Source organism: Bufo bufo, chromosome 5 (genome assembly GCF_905171765.1).
Source record: "Bufo bufo chromosome 5, aBufBuf1.1, whole genome shotgun sequence".
NCBI classification, from domain to species: Eukaryota; Metazoa; Chordata; class Amphibia; order Anura; family Bufonidae; genus Bufo; species Bufo bufo.
In genome coordinates, this window is record NC_053393.1 from 549,987,458 (window position 1) to 550,008,419 (window position 20,962).

General features: G+C 50.9%; 1 protein-coding gene across 6 annotated transcripts in view; it reads right to left on the minus strand.

The window, feature by feature from the left end:
- The window catches only part of CSPG5 (chondroitin sulfate proteoglycan 5), an 82,204-nt gene extending 62,404 nt beyond the window's left edge, over positions 1 to 19,800 (minus strand). For all 6 annotated transcript variants that reach the window (XM_040431454.1, XM_040431452.1, XM_040431453.1 and 3 more), the window contains exons 1-2: positions 19,575 to 19,800; positions 12,541 to 14,110 (exon numbers count right to left, since the gene is read on the minus strand). In XM_040431454.1, the coding sequence (XP_040287388.1) occupies positions 12,541 to 14,110; positions 19,575 to 19,650 (1,646 nt within the window). In that variant the 5' untranslated portion in view covers positions 19,651 to 19,800. The remainder of the gene's footprint in view (positions 1 to 12,540; positions 14,111 to 19,574) is intronic.
- Positions 19,801 to 20,962: the final 1,162 nt, after the last annotated feature.

The window sequence follows — 20,962 nt, forward strand, 5'->3', positions numbered from 1 at the left end:
TCATCTCCTCCCTTATCTCTGTCTACCATCTTATCCGTGCTCTCCACAGTGCTGCACCTCCTACATCTCCTCCCTTATCTCTGTCTACCATCTTATCCGTGCTCTCCACAGTGCTGCACCCCTTCATCTCCTCCCTTATCTCTGTCTACCATCTTATCCGTGCTCTCCACAGTGCTGCACCTCCTACATCTCCTCCCTTATCTCTGTCTACCATCTTATCCGTGCTCTCCACAGTGCTGCACCTCCTACATCTCCTCCCTTATCTCTGTCTACCATCTTATCCGTGCTCTCCACGGTGCTGCACCCCCTTCATCTCCTCCCTTATCTCTGTCAACCATCCTACCCTTGCTCTCCACAGTGTTGCACCCCCCACATCTCCTTCCTTATCTCTATCTACCATCCTACCCGTGCTCTCCAGAGTGCTGCACCTCCTACATCTCCTTCCTTATCTCTGTCTACCATCCTACCCTTGCTCTCCACAGTGCTGCACCCCCTTCATCTCCTTCCTTATCTCTATCTACCATCCTACCCGTGCTCTCCAGAGTGCTGCACCTCCTACATCTCCTTCCTTATCTCTGTCTACCATCCTACCCTTGCTCTCCACAGTGCTGCACCCCCTTCATCTCCTTCCTTATCTCTATCTACCATCCTACCCTTGCTCTCCACAGTGCTGCACTCCCTTCATCTCCTTCCTTATCTCTGTCTAGCCCCTACCCCTGCTCTCCACAGTTGGCGCCCCCTTCATCTCCTCCCTCATCTCTGTCTACCATCTTATCCCTGCTCTCCACAGTGCTGCACTCCTACATCTCCTTCCTTATCTCTGTCTAGCCCCTACCCCTGCTCTCCACAGTGCTGCACTCCTACATCTCCTCCCTCATCTCTGTCTACCATCTTACTCGTGCTCCCCGTTCCGCTAATGACTTACAACTGACATCAACCGTAATCCGAACCTCTCACTCCTGTCTCCAAGACTTCTCTCAAGCTGCACCAGTTCTCTAGATTGTCCTACCCCAAGAAATTAGGTTAAGTTTTAGGCGCTCCCTAAAAATACATCTTTTTAGGGCACCCCATCACATCCCTTAATCTAACTCTTCTCCATTCACCCTCCTCCTTCATCATCTATCAGTATCCACCGCACTCCGTGCACTCTGAAGCTCTACAGATATCGGCTGGTGACGGCTTATGCAGCTTTATATCTACTCCTCTATTGTATTTAGATGGCTGGACCATTGTATAAATCAAGCACTTTTTACTTTTGTGTCACCCCATCTCCTCTTAGATTGTAAGCTCTTGTGCACAGGGCCCTCATTCCTCCTGTTTTAATTGTTGACTTGGTTGCTCTGTAATGTGTGACTCTGATTGTACATGAAATCTCTGATTATACAGCGCTGCGCAATATGTTGGCGCTATATAAATAAAGTTTATTATCCATTCACTAGAGATCAGCGGTGACATCACTGAGAATGCCGCCTATCCATTCACTAGATATCAGCGGTGACATCACTGAGAATGCCGCCTATCCATTCACTAAATATCAGCGGTGACATCACTGAGAATGCCGCCTATCCATTCACTAGAGATCAGCGGTGACATCACTGAGAATGCCGCCTATCCATTCACTAGAGATCAGCGGTGACATCACTGAGAATGCCGCCTATCTATTCACTAGAGAGAAGCGGTGACATCACTGAGAATGGCGCCTATCCATTCACTAGAGATCAGCGGTGACATCACTGAGAATGCCGCCTATCCATTCACTAGAGAGCAGCGGTGACATCACTGAGAATGCCGCCTATCTATTCACCAGAGATCAGCGGTGACATCACTGAGAATGACGCCTATCCATTCACCAGAGATCAGCGGTGACATCACTGAGAATGACGCCTATCCATTCACCAGAGATCAGCGGTGACATCACTGAGAATGACGCCTATCCATTCACTAGAGAGCAGCGGTGACATCACTGAGAATGCCGCCCATCCATTCACTAGAGAGCAGCGGTGACATCACTGAGAATGCTACCTATCCATTCACTAGAGAGCAGCGGTGACATCACTGAGAATGCAGCCTATCCATTCACTAGAGAGCAGCGGTGACATCACTGAGAATGCCGCCTATCTATTCACTAGAGATCAGCGGTGACATCACTGAGAATGCCGCCTATCTATTCACTAGAGAGCAGCGGTGACATCACTGAGAATGCCGCCTATCCATTCACTAGAGATCAGCGGTGACATCACTGAGAATGCCGCCTATCCATTCACCAGAGATCAGCGGTGATAACGCAGAAGCTTAATGATCTGAGGGTCCTAGGATGATCCATTCCAGATATTCCGGCTCTCCTGGCGCCCGGCGGCCTCATTAGCGGACAGCAGCTCCTGCCAGGAGATGTCAGCACACAAGAAATTCTTTCCACGTGAAGTAGACAATTCTACTGCGAGGAGCTCAGGAGCAACAGAAGAAATCTCTTCACAGGAGAAGCTGATGGACATTTAATCATTTTTTTCTGGTTCTTCCCTCTGAACAATTCATATGACAGCTAGTAATTCAACTAAACAGCAGCACAAAGTATTTCAGGAAAACAATGTACCTGATACATTATGTAAGGTTCCTATAACTGAGAATCTGGCTCCAGATTAAAACAATTCAAAGAAAGAATCAGGAATATTCCGACATCACATCCTCAACGCCCCAACTGACCCTACACGTGGCAGGATCTTCATATCTGCCAGCTGAAAGTCATTACCCGTCCACAGGCTCTAAAGCACACATGGACCCTGCACAGTACCACTTCTCCTGTCCTGTATACTGGGTGTAATCCTCAGTATCTGCTCTTATTCTGTATATATATATATACACTGCACAGTACCACTTCTCCTGTCCTGTATACTGGGTGTAACCCTCAGTATCTGCTCTTATTCTGTATATATGGACACTGCACAGTACCACTTCTCCTGTCCTGTATACTGGGTGTAATCCTCAGTATCTGCTCTTATTCTGTATATATATACACTGCACAGTACCACTTCTCCTGTCCTGTATACGGGGTGTAATCCTCAGTATCTGCTCTTATTCTGTATATATGGACACTGCACAGTACCACTTCTCCTGTCCTGTATACGGGGTGTAATCCTCAGTATCTGCTCTTATTCTGTATATATATATACACTGCACAGTACCACTTCTCCTGTCCTGTATACTGGGTGTAATCCTCAGTATCTGCTCTTATTCTGTATATATATACACTGCACAGTACCACTTCTCCTGTCCTGTATACTGGATGTAATCCTCTGTATCTGCTCTTATTCTGTATATATATACACTGCACAGTACCACTTCTCCTGTCCTGTATACTGGATGTAATCCTCAGTATCTGCTCTTATTCTGTATATATATACACTGCACAGTACCACTTCTCCTGTCCTGTATACTGGATGTAATCCTCTGTATCTGCTCTTATCTGCTCTTATTCTGTATATATATACACTGCACAGTACCACTTCTCCTGTCCTGTATACTGGGTGTAATCATCAGTGTGCAGGAGCCAGTGGACGGGTGTGGTCGTGTGTGCAGGAGTCAGTGGACGGGTGTGGTCGTGTTTGGAGGAGCTCCTGCTGATTGTCCAGCCGCTTCCAGGGATTTTTCCATCTTTCCCAGCCCAGGCCCTGCCTCTCTCCCCAGGGAGGTGGTGGGGTCCTGGGCAATGAAGCGACTGAAGACCCAGGATCCTGCTTCCCGGGGTAGGCCGGCGGGAGGTAGGGGAGGTGAGCTACCGGCCTCAGTTCCATCTCCCGCCTCGGGGGTCAGAAGATCCAGCAGGAGTCGTGGTGCAGCGGCCCCTGCAGCCCCCGGAGGTGAAGCCGTGTCCATCGCCGGCAGTTCCAGGAGGGCGGACAGTAGCCCTCCAAGAGGTACGCGGAGTGCTCCTGGGGATGGGACGGTTCCGGTTGAGGCTGACTGGGGCAACATGAAGCCCCGGGAACTAATCGCCGTTTACAGCTCCCGGATCACGGCCTATCTCCGGGAGTACGAGGAAGCGAATAGGACCCTCAAGAAGGTGAGGGAGAACCTGAAGCTTGAGAGGGGGAAGGTGGACAAAGCGGCCAGAAAAAACAGGCCAGAAGTATCAAAAAAAATAAAAGTCTTAAAAGAAGTGATTAAAGAGCTGCAGGAAAGAATGGGGGCCATTCTGGATAACAGTGGTCCCTTCAAGGAAAAACTCATGAACGATCAAAGGTTTAATGAAATGGCTGGAAACCAAAAGCAGCAAGAAGATGACTCCTCTAGTGAGGAGGAAGAGTCGGACATGGGGGGGCAGCCTGCGGAAACTGGCATCACTGCAGAGCAGGTATGCCTGCCCCCCACTAGCTCTGACGAAGAAGGCGGGTACAGTGAGAACAGCGGAGTTGGGGGGCAGCTTATGGCCGAAATACGCCACCTGGAGTCCCCCAAAATTCGTGAGGACATTTGCTTTGGTGACGAATTGCCTGAAGATGAGCCGATGGGAAAGAAGAGAAAGACAAAGACATTAAAGACATTAAAGCCAGAGGTGAGGTATGTCTATGTGACCCACCCTGCGTGCCCTGGGCCAGCTGCAAAGCCAGCTCAGGGCACGAACCCCACCATCCTCCCTGGCCCGGTCTCTGCTGTGGGATCGGTGTGTAGGAGTGGGGAGACAGATGTGGCAAAGATGGCGCAGGACGCCGTCCCTGTTTGCGGTAACAGGGGCGGTGAGGAAAAGCAGGAGGGGCCAGACAGGTAGGCTCCCAGGGCGGGCGGCGAGGGGGACATGGTGGGTGGTCGGATGGCTCCGCCCGCCTCTGCTGGGGCACTGGACAAGTGCCGGGTGGAGGTGCGGCGGGGCGGTGTGGCTGCCACTGCCCCCCTTGCAGAGGTCGTTGCCGGGATCCCTGTCCTGGGGTCTGCCTCCTCTGCCCCGGTCTGCTTTGCCGCTCCCGTGCGCCCTGCAGTCCCCCCTGTCGGTTTTGGAATGGCGGTGGGGGACGGGGGGCTGGGGGTGGTGGGGACGGCTGTGGGTGGAGGGGGTGGGACCGCGGGTACAGCGGTGTCCCGATCCGGAGTTGCAGGGGGAGGGTGCGAGGTGGCTGCCTCCGCCCCTCCGAGTTTGTATGCCCAAGTCCTTGCCGGGGTTCCAGTCTCCTCTGCCCCGGTCTGCTCCACCTCAGTCCCATCCGCTGGTATTGTTGTGGCGGCGGGGAGTGGAGGCGCAGTGGGAGTGGTCAGGGGTGGAGGGGGTGGGGCTTCGGATATCCACAAAGGAGCTCAGAGCAGTGTGTGTGTAGGCAGAGAGGGAGGGGGCGGTCCTGATGAGAGTGTGGTGCGCACCGCCCCTCCCTCCTGCACTGTCCGTCAAGTGGATAAGGCCGGCGTGGCTGGGACCAGTGGTTCTACAGCCCGCCGGACCGAAAAATCAGGAAAGACTGAAAAATCAGGAAAGACTGTTAAAAATGTGTCCAGCAAGGAGATGCTGGACAAAACAAATAATGTGACCTCGGTCCCCTCTGGCCCAGCAGTGTGTGTGGGGGGAGGGGAGAGTGTGGTAGTGGCCACTGAAGAAGTGGTCACTTGTGTAAATACAGTTTTTGTTAGTGGTGTTGCCCCGGGCCCTGATGGAGGGGTGAATGTTGGAGGTCGGCCGCCCACTGTACAAGTGGCCGGTGCGCCTCATGTAGCCCCTTCAGAGGGGTCTGGAGTGGCACCTGCTGTAGATAGGTCTGGGGGGGACGGGGGTGGGCCCGGTCCGGCTGCCCCTCCTGCGTCGGTTACGCCTGGCAGAAGTTATGCTGGTGTGGTTGCCGGCGCAGGGGGGGAGGGGCGGTCCCCATTGTCCTCCCCATTACCAATGTCTGGTGACGGTAACTTGCAGCGGCAACTTCTAGAGGCTCTTAGGAGAGGGGAGAATTCCATTACAGTAGGGGGGCAGCAGGTGGATCTATCCTTCTGGATAGACAGGCATGGCCTGCGTGCCTTCCGAGAGCAAGGCGGGGGCGAGACCACCTGGTCCTCACCCACAACCGGCCCCGGGTCAACCAGGCGGAATGTTGTCTGTCTGAAGTGGAGAGGCAATGAAGCGTGCCCTACCAGAAAGAGGGTGGCAGAGCTTCTCTTTCGGATGGGCATCAGGGCATGTGACATCTTTGCCCTGATACATCCGTATGGCACCCGGGAGTTTGATGTCAGTTTTGCCCGGCCAGAGGGTCTTGAACTTTTCTGGTCTGGGTATGAACTGGCAAAAGACCAGCCGGACTGGCAGGGGTTTTTTGTGCAAGCGATAACCCGCCAGAATGAGGTCAAGAAGGTGACCGTTCTCCCCCGTAACGAGTCACTTTCTTGTGTTGACATCTTGACCTGGTTGAGCAGGTACGGGGACGTCCAGGGTCTTCCTAGCAAGAACCTGGATGAGTTTGGCATCTGGTCGGGTGCCTGGACGTTTCAGATTAAGTTGAAACATTCAGGGGGGTCGGTTTCCCACATACCATCATCTGCTTTCCTTGGTCGGGATAGAATCATGGTGTTCTACAGGGGGCAGCCTAAGCTGTGTTACAAGTGCGGCAGCCCTTCGCACTTCAGCGCCAGCTGCCAAGTGCAGAGGTGCGCGTTGTGCGGGGGTGAAGGCCATCTAGCTGCATCTTGTGGGCAGATTAGATGCAACCTGTGTGGTGAGCTAGGGCACCCGTTCAGTCGTTGCCCTCGCTCTGTCGCCAACGTGGCACGTGCACGCGCGGAGGCGAGCCGGGAGGCCCCCCACCGCCGAGGCGAGTGCTGGCGAAGGCGACAGGGCAGTGGGGTCGATGAAGAGAAAAGACGGCCCGTCCCAGCAGAGACGGAGGGAGAGGCGTCAAATGGAGAGGGGGCAGGTGGAACCCCGTCCTGGGGTGATGCCTGAGCCCTCCCAGGAGAATGCCTCTCCTAGAGCTGAGACCCTGGGGGATATCGAGGGGAATGAGGAACTCAGGAGACTAGACCGTTCCGAGGTGACTCTGTCCTCTTGCTACGAGAGTGCAACAGAGGGGAGTGAGACAGAGTCTAAAAGAATAAGAAGGAAACGTCTGACCAAAAAAAGATCTAGCCCGACTAGAGTGCCTGTGGAAGGCAAAGCCAGCTCCCCCCTGGACCTCTCTAATCCTGACTCTCTTCCCCTGGATCTTTCCAACCGGTACCTCACCTTGGATGAGATCTCCGCCTCCTCTTCTTCCGGGGAGGAGGTTCAAGGTGGGGGGCTGGAGGGGCAAGAGAAGGAGCCTCTGGAAGGGCCCGCGCCTCCCTCCGGTGAGCATGCAAGGTCCTCGGGAGGTGGGGCGGGTCCAGACACTGGGAATGGGAATGACAAGGGTGGTGCGAAGGGGGAGGCGGTGGTGACTAATGAGATGGACACCACTGTCTCTCTCAAAAGAGATCGTGCCACCTTAGGGGGTAGCCCCAAGAGGGGTAAGAAGAAGAACAAGAAGGGGAAGGGAAGGAAGAAGGCCGTCTAACTTAATCACTCTGTATGGCGGCACTCACTCCGTTGACGCTGGCGACCATTAATGTCGCCAGTATTAAATCGGATGCGGCTAGGTTTGCAGCCTTTGATTTTCTCAGCCGGGTTGAAGCTGACATTTTATTTTTGCAAGAGACCAGGCTGCCAGATTTGGCGGCTGTGTATAAAGCAAAAAAGGAGTGGAGGTGCGGTCCATCATATTGGTCTCTTGCGGCTGAGCCGTATAGCGGAGTGGCGGTTCTTTTTACCGCACCAGTAGAAAGCCGACGAGTGATTGAGTTAGAAATGGGGAGGTGTTTGATTTTAGATGTCCTCATGAAGGGTCAAGAGCTTCGCCTGATAAACATCTATGGTCCCCAAACCAGGTGGGATCGGAAGCGTCTCTTTATGGGGATCAAACCTTTCCTTTTTACGAGTCGGCAGGTGGTCTTTGGCGGGGACTTTAATACAGTCACAAGGTCCCAAGACCGGGGAGGCGCCAGAAACCGGCTGGCTTATGATAGTGTATCCCTGAATAGCATAGCTAGCGAGGCTCGCCTGGTGGATGTCCACATTAGGCACACCCCAGGCCACGGTGGTTTCACTTATTATAGAGGTAGTCAGATTAGGTCTAGAATAGACAGGTTTTATTTAAAGGAGGAGACTACTTTTTCACCTTTAGAGGTGGTAGAGGTGGAATTCTCCGATCACTGTCTAATTATGTTCTCTTTGAATGTTGCAGAATCCCCCCAAATGGGAAGAGGCTATTGGAAGCTAAATTCGGCCCTCCTGGAGGAAGCAGAGGTGAGACAATCCTTTAAGGACTTCCTTCAGAGTCAGGTAGAGTTGCTGGATCTTTGTGACACTAAGTCTGAGTGGTGGGAGATATTCAAAGATCGGGTGGCAAAATTCTTCCGCCAGCTCTCGAGCCTCAGGTCCTTGGACAGGTACCGCTTGTATCAGGGTCTGAGGAGGAAACTCGAACAACTGGTCTCGACTGGAGGTAGCCGAGAGGATATCTCCAGGGTGAAATCTTTGCTTAAGAGGTGCCAGTACGATAGGCACACATCTTTGGTTTTTGAGAGGGATTTCGGGAAGTACCGCTCGCCCGACCCTTACAGAAACTGTAAGATGTCAGTGAAAAGTAAGTTGGTGACGGGACTGGTCGATGGTACGGGATCTCTGGATAGGTCCAGATCAGGGATCTTGGAAATCGTCAAGTCCTTCTACTCGTGCCTCTTGAGGAAGAAGGATCTGAATCGGGACAGGATTTCGGCTTTCCTGGCTGAAACCATCCCTGAGTCAAGAGTAGACCTCTCTCTTGGCGTTTTGATAGAAGAAATCAGAGAAGAGGAAGTCAGCCTGGCGATCGAAGGGCTTGCCCTAAAGAAGTCGCCAGGCCCGGATGGCTTAACATCCGAGTTTTATAAGACCTTTAAGGACTCCTTGGTTCCCCTCTTGACTAAGGTATTCAATGAGTGCCTTTCCTCGGGTACTCTGCCGAAGTCAATGAGGAGGTCAGCTCTGATCCTTATATCAAAGGGTAAAGATCCGAGCCGTATTGAGAATTGGCGTCCCATAGCGCTTCTCAATACGGACAGAAAGATCCTGGCCAAGATACTGTTTTTAACGGTTGGTGCAGTTTGCGCCCCGGCTCCTTTCGGAGACCCAACATTGCTCAGTTCCAGGCCGAAGCACGTTTAGTGCTGTGCTCGGTGTCCGAGAGGCAGTGGAGCAGAGTAGGGCGGGTAACTGGAAGGGGTACATGCTGGCTTTAGATCAGGCAAAGGCTTTTGATCGGGTTAACCACGAGTACCTCTGGGCAGTCTTTCTGAAATATGGCCTGCCGGGAGGGTTTGTCGATTGGTTAAAGATCTTGTATGCAGGGGCAGAGAGTTTCCCGCTGGTGAACGGTTGGTCTGGCAGCCCTTTTGAGGTCGGGTCTGGAGTCCGCCAGGGTTGTCCATTGAGCCCGCTCTTATACGTGTTTGCGATTGATCCTTTTATTAGGAGGATTGATCGGGGACCGTTAGCGGGAGTCAGGATGAGTCTGGAGGAGCCAGAAGCCACTCTGAGGGTGGTGGCGTATGCCGATGACGTCACTGTTTTCGTGTCCTCGGGAGGGGAGGCGGAATACGTGATGTCGGAGGTAGAACGCTACTCGGAAGTCTCCGGGTCCATGATTAACCGGGATAAGTGTGAGAGTCTCTGGCTGGGAGGGGGTGATCCATCTTTCGGTCTCCCGGACACCCTCCCAGAGCCCCAGTCGTCAGCCAAAGTCCTAGGCGTTCAATTCAGCCATGGGGATTATCCCACCCAAAATTGGGACAGCAGGCTTACGATCGCCGCTCAGAAGGTTGACCAGTGGAAGGGTTGGTCTTTGACCCTCAGGGAAAGGGTGAACCTGATCAAGACTTACCTTCTCCCTTTGCTTATCTATTTGGCCAGTGTATGTGTCTTGCCAGAACCTCTCTGGACTCGGGTTTACAGTCTGTTCTTTCAACTGTTATGGGGGAATAGGCTGAACCTAGTCAAGAGAGAGGTGACATACCGTACGAGGAGATTAGGGGGGTTGGGTATGGTCAACCCAGTGGTGTTCCTTGTGAACACCTTTGTTAAGATCAACCTGGCAAACCTCTGGAAAGAGAGGGCTCCTCCGTGGGTAGTCTCTTGCAGGGGTTGGTTTCGGCCTTTCTTCCAGGAGTGGGAGACAGGAGGGCAAGTGAAGGATTTGCGTACACCTCACGGATATCTTCCGGCTTATGTCACCCCGATTCTGAAGGTGATCCGCCAGTGGGGTTTGGGAGTGAGGGAAATCAAGACCCAGTCAAGGAGATCCCTTGACGAGAGGGTCTTGTTGACCCACTTCTGGAAGCCCCTGGCCCTTAAGGATTGCCCAAGCCGGGATCTAGACAAGGGGTTACAGTTGTTAAATTCGGCAAGGATCCCCTTGAAGTTTTGGGACTTGGCTTGGCGCTGCTTTCACGGGAAGCTGTATGTAAGGGACAACTTGAAGTACAGGAACTCTGATGAAAGGGGTTGTCCCCGGGAGGAGTGTGGCGACATACTGGAAAGTATGGAGCACTTCCTGCTTCAGTGTCCCTTTAATACAGAGGTATACAAACGGGTGGGTGCATCCATTGGCTGGCCTAGGCTAGCCAACCTCTCCTATGCGGAATGGGCTTATGGAGCATTCAAAGGTTTAGGAAGAAGGGACCCATGCACAGCTTTTATAGTTAGCATAGTGATCAGGTACTTCACATGGAACGCACGGTGTTTAGTTTCTACCCAGCAGAAAGTCCTCCCTGTGGAAGAGGTGTGTAGGAACATTCTAGGTGACCTGGCGAAGGTTCGCTCTCTTGAGTGCGAGAAGGTGGGTACGGATGGGGTCTCTTACCTCTGGAGAGGCTTCACCTTTGATGTGCCTTAGCCTCAGTAGCACTTTTCCTGGTGTTGGGCTGAGGCTTTCACATTAGGTTTTTGTTTTGTATTTAAGATGAGTTTTTGAAGAAAGGTTTGCAAATGACTGAACTTGGGCCTTCGGGTGGATTTTAATATTGGTTTGTATAGATTGATATGGTTGTTATAAGATGTATATATTGTATGATAGGGTAAGTGGGGTGTAGTTAGGTTGGGTGGGATGGGGTGGGGGGGTTCATATTTTTGTGTGGGGAGACCTGCATCCAGCCCTGGACTATGCGGACATAGGAGGACATGAGGCGAGGGGCTGGGTGTGGGTGGTGGTGGAAGGGCTGGCCTCATGGAGGGACAAGAGGCGGAGGTTGGCCCTGGGTGAAGGTGATGGGATAGATAGATTGGTAGGGTTAGTATAGGTTTGTTTTTCTCATATATGTGTGTAAAAAAAAAAAAAATTCAAAAAAAAAATAATAATAATAATTAATAATAAAAAAATTAAAAAAATTATTAGAGTTATTTGATATTTCTGTTATGATTATTTTATGTTTATTATTTTTTATTGTAAGAAGTTGTAATTTAGTTTCTGTTCTGATTAATTTGTATAAATTTGTATATAGTCGGGGCTCAGCCGGATCGGATGTTTACGTTAGGCTAAGTTTCATTTTCTCCATTTTTTTTTTTTTTAGTAGGTATGAATGAGATAGTATGCATGTAGCTGGGCCAGTAGGGTAAGTGTATATACTTTATACCTTGTTTTGAAAATTTTATGGCAACGTTTTTGTATTTTTGTATAAAATTAAAAAAGAGTTCCTCAGTATCTGCTCTTATTCTGTATATATATATATACACTGCACAGTACCACTTCTTCTGTCCTGTATACTGGATGTAATCCTCTGTATCTGCTCTTATTCTGTATATACGGACATTGCACAGTACCACTGCTCGGGGTTGCCGGTCGCTATAATTTATTATACACTGACACAGGGCAGGAGCTCTTGTCTGATTATTATTAGGGGTAGCTGGGGTGGGGTCAGGGAGATTTTTTGGGGTCAGTAACTGTCACGGAGCCTGAGATGTATGTTTCTGATGGGTGTAGGATTTCTCTAACCTCCTCCCCAGCCAATTACAGATGGAGACAAAGGATCTGAGATTCCCGAATATAGGACTACAAAGGTGCTTAATGTACTCAGCAACACATTCTGGGGCCCAATATCCCCCTAAAACCTCATCCCTCATGTTTTCGGCCTTCATAACCCACCCATAGGTGACACGCCCTGGGTAATGGCCGCTTCATCTGCTGAGGACTGGACCTGACAAACTGGAAAAGAGAATCTGATGTTCTTTCATGGCAATGGTCTGCAACCTGTGGTGGAACTACAACACCCAGCATGTAGCTGTTAGGGCATGCTGTCACAATTTGAGCACAACTGGGGGATCACAGGTTGCAGACCAATGCTGCAGGGGTGAAGACAGGTAAGTCACATTGAAGAGCCAAGTAAGTGGCCATTAACCCTACAATCCAGACCTGAAATGGCTGATAACAGGTAGCAATCAATTCTCAACTGCACAGCAAATGGGAAGAAGAATGACTACCCATGAGGTCACTGACCACTGGTAAGACTTGGGAATGGCCAAGGTCTTACCTGCAGAACGCTCCTATGTTCTCCACAATGTAGCATTGACCGCCGTTGTAGCAGTAGGTGGGGTAGATGTCACATATTGACTTGCACGTGTTGTTGCGCCTCACATAGCCGCTCCGGCACTCAGTGCTGTTGTCGTGTGTCCCTGACAAGCTGTGGGTTTGATCCCGGTTACCATCAGGGTAAGACTTGGGTGGGAGCTCTCCATGGAAGAAGACATTTTGTCTACCGGTTGGTTTTGTATCGAACCCTGGAGTCTGTATGTTCGGAGTTGAGGTAGGTACTTTAGGAATGTCTCCAACTCCCCTGGCAGTGATGTCATCTTCATCATCAACTTCCTCAAGATCGTCATCTTCATCGTCATCCTCGATGCCTACTTCTTCATAACCATCTGCATAGAAGGAAGGAGTGGGGTAAAAATATGTGTCGTCAAAAGGTGGGAAGTCATCATAATGGACCGTCTTGTGCCAAGGGCCAAGTTTGTCATGAATGGATTTGGTTGAGTCCACACCAGCAAAGGGCGATCCCGGAAAATGAGGAAACCTCCAGTGGTCCTCCAAATTAGAGCGTTCATGATAGTCTAGGTCTAGAGGGTCAGATGGGGGTTCAGAGGGCTTCAGAGGACCATTAAGGGGGATGCTAGTAGAAGAAAAATCTTCTTGGGGTTTTTCGGTGAGCAGAGTCTTATTGGTGCCACCCTCGACTCCCTGGCCTGCCAACTGCTCTAATGACTTCTCCATAGTAGGCTCCTGGGATTTCCCTGTCTCAAAAGTGACCTCTCTCTGGTCAGAAACTGAAGAAGATGGAGGCTGAAGGACTGTTTCTCTGGACACTTGTAGGAGATGGTCGATCTCTGCAGAGTCTGGGCTGATGGCTTTTTCCGTAGACATGTTGATGGGAGTGATGCTGTCAGTGGTGGATATCTGGGAGAGAGTTGAAGTCTCTGTGTCCATTAAGTCACTTAAACCTATTTCAGACCCAGACCGTGTGACTTGACCTGAAAGAGTTTTCATGTGAGGGTCACCACTTCCAGAATCTTCTTGGCTTTCAGTCACAGAGGGTCTATCTCCTTTGACCAAACTTTTTCTAAAGTCAAAGTCAATGGTACCTTGGTCAAGAGGCCATACCAGGCCAGTCACTGACTCCACATTGTCAACATCATGTTCAGACAGCAATGACCTAGAGGGAGGTTTCTCATTGTACGTATCTCCTCCACATCCGACACAAGTCAACGACTCGTTCTGTAACTTTACTGCAGCAGAAGGAAGGCTCAATGTACCTTTTGTAGAGGAGATCTCCTTGGCTTGGCCATCAAGAACCTCTGAAGACACTTGACCTCCCGTAGAGGCTGCAGATGATGCTGGGAGCTTCTTTTGAGATTTTTTGGACTTGACTCCCCAGGATTTAATGTCTTTGAATGAGTCTTCTCCACCGGATCCCAGTATCCGAGCCGCTGACTTCTCCACATCCAACACCCCCTTCTGAAGAAGAGTATGAAGAACCCCAGCAGCCAATTCCTTGGGGTTGGAGTTTTTCTCCTCTACGTTGAGGCTCAGACTTCCATTTTTTTCATCTGAAATTAGATGGAAAGCAAAAACATGGAAAAAAAAAGCTAAATGTTATTGAAGGAGGATGATGAAAGTGAACAATGAATGGGGTGGTTATATAGTCATGTGACTAAGGAAGGAATGGGAACATCTACTGTGCCCTCGTTCCATGACACCCCATCACCCAGGAGGAGACGTTACTTCACCCACAGGGTGGTTTCAGTCTTGAGCCATAATCTATAGAATTTAGGTCATGTGAATCCTCTGTATGCTAATGAGACAATGTATATGGCTCTTCTTAAAGGGACAGTAACCTCTCTGTTCATCTGTGTTGTAGGCGGTGGTGGTTCTGTCTCCTTACAGTCCAGTGCTCTGGTACAAAGGAATGAGAAATGGGAACTAAACAGTTAATGATTGATGGGAATGAGACGGTAATATGGCTGAGCTTTAGGGCCCAACACATCCTGGGGGCCACTGTGCACAATTTCATATGCATGCAGTGTCTGTGAGAGTTGAACATCACTGCTGTAGAGACTTCCTATGGTCTGCATGTATATGTATGTACTTTTACTTGTATGTATGTATGTATGTATGTGCGTGTATATATACATGTGCATTTGTGTCTGGATATGTGTGTCAGTGTATATACTGCACGTACTGCTGTTTACATCTGTATGTACAGATGTATCCATGTAGCTTCATGTCTGTATCTGTGGATGTGTTCCTTTTAGGATACTTTTACATTAGCGGCAGCCTTTTCCGGCAGGCTGTTCCCCCCGCCAGATCCGTGTTACCGCAAGTCCACAGTGCCACCGGAAGTCCGCTCCGGCCCCATTCACTATAATGGCCACAGCACGGCAAACATGCCGAGAGGCGGCCGGAATAAAATTACAACATGCTGCGGTTTTTGTCAGGCTGCGGGCAGGAGCGGACTTCCGGTGGCACGGTGAACTTGCAGTAGCACGGATCCGGCAGGCTGTGCCCGGGCCGGAACAGGCTACCGCTAATGTGAAAATAGCCTTACACGCATGGAATGTGTGTATCTGTGTATGTTTTCTTCATGCATACCTGTATGTACAGTACAGACCAAAAGTTTGGGCACACCTTCTCATTCAAAGAGTTTTCTTTATTTTCAGGACTATGAAAATTGTAGATTCACACTGAAGGCATCAAAACTATGAATTAACACATGTGGAATTATATACATAACAAACAAGTGTGAAACAACGGAAAATATGTCATATTCTAGGTTCTTCAAAGTAGCCACCTTTTGCTTTGATTACTGCTTTGCACACTCTTGGCATTCTCTTGATGAGCTTCAAGAGGTAGTCCCCTGAAATGGTCTTCACTTCACAGGTGTGCCCTGTCAGGTTTAATAAGTGGGATTTCTTGCCTTATAAATGGGGTCGGGACCATCAGTGGCGTTGAGGAGAAGTCAGGTGGATACACAGCTGATAGTCCTACTGAATAGACTGTTAGAATTTGTATTATGGCAAGAAAAAGCAGCTAAGTAAAGAAAAACGAGTGGCCATCATTATAAGAAATGAAGGTTAGTCAGTCAGCCGAAAAAATTGGGAAAACTTTGAAAGTAAGGGCTATTTGACCATGAAGGAGAGTGATGGGGTGCTGCGCCAGATGACCTGGCCTCCACAGTCACCGGACCTGAACCCAATCGAGATGGTTTGGGGTGAGCTGGACCGCAGAGTGAAGGCAAAAGGGCCAATAAGTGCTAAGCATCTCTGGGAACTCCTTCAAGACTGTTGGAAGACCATTTCAGGGGACTACCTCTTGAAGCTCATCAAGAGAATGCCAAGAGTGTGCAAAGCAGTAATCAAAGCAAAAGGTGGCTACTTTGAAGAACCTAGAATATGACATATTTTCAGTTGTTTCACACTTGTTTGTTATGTATATAATTCCACATGTGTTAATTCATAGTTTTGATGCCTTCATAGTCATGAAAATAAAGAAAACTCTTTGAATGAGAAGGTGTGTCCAAACTTTTGGTCTGTACTGTATGTACATGTAAGTATGTGTATCCACATAAAGTGTCTGTCTGTCTGTATGTGCTGTACATGCATCTCTCTGTGTACTGGCGTGTATCATGTATCCTGATGTGTGTGTGTCTGCATGCGTTCTCCATGTACAGCGCTGCCGCCTATGTTGGTGCTATACCTATAAGGAAAATAAAGTCAGTGGCGGAGATTTATCTAAACTGGTGTCAAGGAAAAACAACCACCTGTTCATCGCCCCCACGTATCAGTCACCCTGTGGCCCTCGTTAGTAAGCGCTGCCGTCCCGCCCCACGAATCAGTCACCCTGTGGCCCCCGTTAGTAAGCGCTGCCGTCCCGCCCCACGTATCAGTCTCTCTGCAGCCCCGTGATTATACGTGCTGCCGTCCCGCACCACGTATCAGTCCCTCTGCGGCCCCGTGATTATACGCGCTGCCGTCCCGCCCCACGTATCAGTCCCTCTGCGGCCCCGCGATTATACGCACTGCCGTCCCGCCACACGTATCAGTCTCTCTGTGGCCCCATGATTATACGCGCTGCCGTCCCGCCCCAAGTATCAGTCTCTCTACGGCCCCGTGATTATTCGCGCTGCCGTCCCGCCCCACGTATCAGTCCCTCTGCGGCCCCGTGATTATTCGCGCTGCCGTCCCGCCCCACGTATCAGTCCCTCTGCGGCCCCGCGATTATACGCACTGCCGTCCCGCCACACGTATCAGTCTCTCTGTGGCCCCATGATTATACGCGCTGCCGTCCCGCCCCACGTATCAGTCTCTCTACGGCCCCGTGATTATTCGCGCTGCCGTCCCGCCCCACGTATCAGTCCCTCTGCGGCCCCGTGATTATTCGCGCTGCCGTCCCGCCCCACGTATCAGTCTCTCTGCGGCCCCGTGATTATACGCGCTGCCGTCCCGCCCCACGTATCAGTCTCTCTACGGCCCCGTGATTATTCGCGCTGCCGTCCCGCCCCACGTATCAGTGTCTCTGCGGCCCCGTGATTATACGCGCTGCCGTCCCGCCCCACGTATCAGTCTCTCTGCGGCCCCGTGATTATACGCGCTGCCGTCCTGCCCCACGTATCAGTCCCTCTGCGGCCCCGTTATTATACGCGCTGCCGTCCCGCCCCACGTATCAGTGTCTCTGCAGCCCCGTGATTATACGCGCTGCCGTCCCGCCCCACGTATCAGTCCCTCTGCGGCCCCGTTATTATACGCGCTGCCGTCCTGCCCCACGTATCAGTCTCTCTGCGGCCCCGTGATTATACGCGCTGCCGTCCCGCCCCACGTATCAGTCTCTCTGCGGCCCCGTCATTATACGCGCTGCCGTCCCGCCCCACGTATCAGTCTCTCTGCAGCCCCGTGATTATACGCGCTGCCGTCCCGCCCCACGTATCAGTCTCTCTGCGGCCCCGTGATTATACGCGCTGCCGTCCTGCCCCACGTATCAGTCTCTCTGCGGCCCCGTGATTATACGCGCTGCCGTCCCGCCCCACGTATCAGTCTCTCTGCGGCCCCGTCATTATACGCGCTGCCGTCCCGCCCCACGTATCAGTCTCTCTGCGGCCCCGTGATTATACGCGCTGCCGTCCCGCCCCACGTATCAGTCTCTCTGCGGCCCCGTGATTATACGCGCTGCCGTCCCGCCCCACGTATCAGTCTCTCTGCGGCCCCGTGATTATACGCGCTGCCGTCCTGCCCCACGTATCAGTCTCTCTGCGGCCCCGTGATTATACGCGCTGCCGTCCCGCCCCACGTATCAGTCTCTCTGCGGCCCCGTGATTATACGCGCTGCCGTCCCGCCCCACGTATCAGTCTCTCTGCGGCCCCGTGATTATACGCGCTGCCGTCCCGCCCCACGTATCAGTCTCTCTGCGGCCCCGTGATTATACGCGCTGCCGTCCCGCTACGTCTTCCTCTTCTCCAAGGATTTTAGAAAATGCTGAAAAGTAACATCTCAGGGTCATCAAATTGACAAAGTTTCCAGCGAGGGCCAAACTATCAGAAGATGTGACGTCCCTGAGACGCTCAGACCTCACATGTACATCTCCCCATGTTATGGGATAACATTTTTAAAGTGACGCCAGATGAGAGGTTGTCACAGCCCCGCCTCTGGAATATTAGGCCTCATTCACACATCAGTGTTCGGTCAGTGATTTCCATCAGTGATTTTGAGCCAAAAACCAGGTGCAGCTCTAAACCCAGAACAGGTGCAGATCTTTCCCTTATACCTTATGTGTGTGGAGGCCCCACAATCACTGATGGAAATCACTGACCAAACACTGACGAGTGAATGGGGCTTTATCAAGTGATACAAGGTTTCTATAATTAAAGGGGAAGATTTCTCTACCCGATGCTGTTCTTGAGGTCTCTGGACAAAGGACCCATCAGAATGGAAGGTCAACGCCGCTGTATGTTCATTCCATAAGGGTCCCACCGCTGGGGGGGGGGGGGGGGGGGGGTGACAACCTGAATGAGAGTCATTTTGTAAAGCCCTGGGCAGTTTACACCCTCCCTCCTCCATGACCTGCCCAGGGGGTGTTTGCAGAATCTCAGGGCATTTGGGGACATGATCCATCACTGATGGAGTCTGCGATACATGGACTTGCCCTTTAAATTTACATGAGACTTCAAGACAGACCCTGCAGATCATCAATCTTGGGTGGTGGAAGGCTGCACCCCTTGCCACCCAGGAACCCCAAATAAAAAGTCTTGCGTCCTGGAGTGGATGCTGATCTGGACTCGTCAGTGACCGCCCGTCTGCTATCGTCATGGTCACCCTCTGGCCGCACAGCGCAGGGTATATTGTAGGCGGCGTCCTGCAGCGCGTGGTCCTCACATCAGGCTGGGCGTATAAGCCATTCAGGGCACGTGTCGCCACCTATACATCAGGGACCATGTGATGTGCCCTGTCTGCCTAGTTACTGGGGTCTGCACTGCCACCCAGGACTGGTACCCCCTCCCCCCTCTATGTGTAAGGATGATATATGGCGATGGGGCTAACGACCCAATTCCCTGTCGCATTGATCCAGATGGAGAAACCTCAGGAGAATTGTGGGTCCGTCAGGTGCCCCCCGCCGCCTGGAGCTGGAATGCTGCCATTTTCTGCCATCTTCCCGCTGTCTGGAGCTCGTTAACCCCTTCTCTTCCACGTGAGCCATCGCATGCAGCAGTAATGTGGAGTCTAGATCCGTGTTGCTAGGGGCTCGTGGAAAGATAGGGAGTGATCACAGTGATGTGCTAACTACTCGGCCCCCCACCATCACTATGCCTGCACCCAGTACAGCGCTGGCTTCTGTGCCCAGCAGCATGGACAGAGCCATGGTCACCAAACCAAAAACTGGGTCCCCCCTTCTCACCGCCCAGGCTGCAGCAAGCACCTGATCCCACAGGACTCCATCAGTGCATGCAGTGCCCACCGCCATGCCACTCATCATGCAGGTGAATCCCTGCAGGTGCCCCCAGCGTGAGGCTCAGTGCCACCTACCTGCTGCGGTGCTGCACTGGATGAGCAGGGAGCAGAGCAGAGTAGCCAGGCTCCAGCACTGCAGCCAAGAATCCATTGTGAGCTATTGCTGTAGAATCTGGGAGCTCCGGGGTGTCCGCCGAAGGTGGTCGGGGGCTTCAGCTCCAGATCTTCTGCACAGCCGCTCCACTCTGGGCAGGGACAGGCTGGGGGGACATGCTGAGGAGCCCAGTCCTGCTCTGCAGCTCTGAGCCCTCTGTAATGCTGCTGCTGCTGACGAGGGGGAGGGGATGAATAGAGGGGAGGGGGCTGCCGGCTGCAGGGGGCTGTGGACCACTCACTCATGCACTGCTATAATAAATAGCTCTTTAATTAACTGCCCATTAGAGCTGCAGCCTGCACTAAACTGAGGGAGGGGGCGACGCGGAGGCCATAGCCGGACACCTGAGAGGACCTGAGGCCACACCTGGATGGAGGTGACACTGCAGCCGCCCAGGAGCACAGCCAGATTACAGCACTATCAACGTACCGCCTGCGGATCCAGGGGGAGCTGAGCGCATCAGCAGAAGGCACAGCACAACTGCTTAAGGACTAAATACTGGAGGGATTACCAATCTCTGAGGATAATGTACAGAAAAATGTCAACTGATGTATTATAGCAGTAATATTGTTGTACATAGGAGCAGTATTATAGTAGTTATATTCTTGTACATAGGAGCAGTATTATAGTAGTTATATTCTTGTACATAGGAGCAGTATTATAGTAGCTATATTCTTGTACATAAGAGCAGTATTATAGTAGTTATATTCTTGTACACAGGAAGCAGTATTATAGTAGTTATATTCTTGTACATAGGAGGCAGTATTATAGTAGTTATATTCTTGTACATAGGAGCAGTATTATAGTAGTTATATTCTTGTACATAGGGGGCAGTATTATAGTAGTTATATTCCTGTACATAGGAGCAGTATTATAGTAGTTATATTCTTATACATAGAGCAGTATTATAGTAGTTATATTCTTGTACATAGGAGCAGTATTATAGTAGTTATATTCTTGTACATAGGAGCGGTATTATAGTAGTTATATTCTTGTACATAGGAGGCAGTATTATAGTAGTTATATTCTTGTACACAGGAGGCAGTATTATAGTAGTTATATTCCTGTACATAGGAGCAGTATTATAGTAGTTATAATCTTGTACATAGGAGCAGTATTATAGTAGTTATATTCTTGTACATAGGAGCAGTATTATAGTAGTTATATTCTTGTACATAGGAGCAGTATTATAGTAGTTATATTCTTGTACATAGGAGCAGTATTATAGTAGTTATATTCTTGTACATAGGAGCAGTATTATAGTAGTTGTATTCTTGTACATAGGAGGCAGTATTATAGTAGTTATATT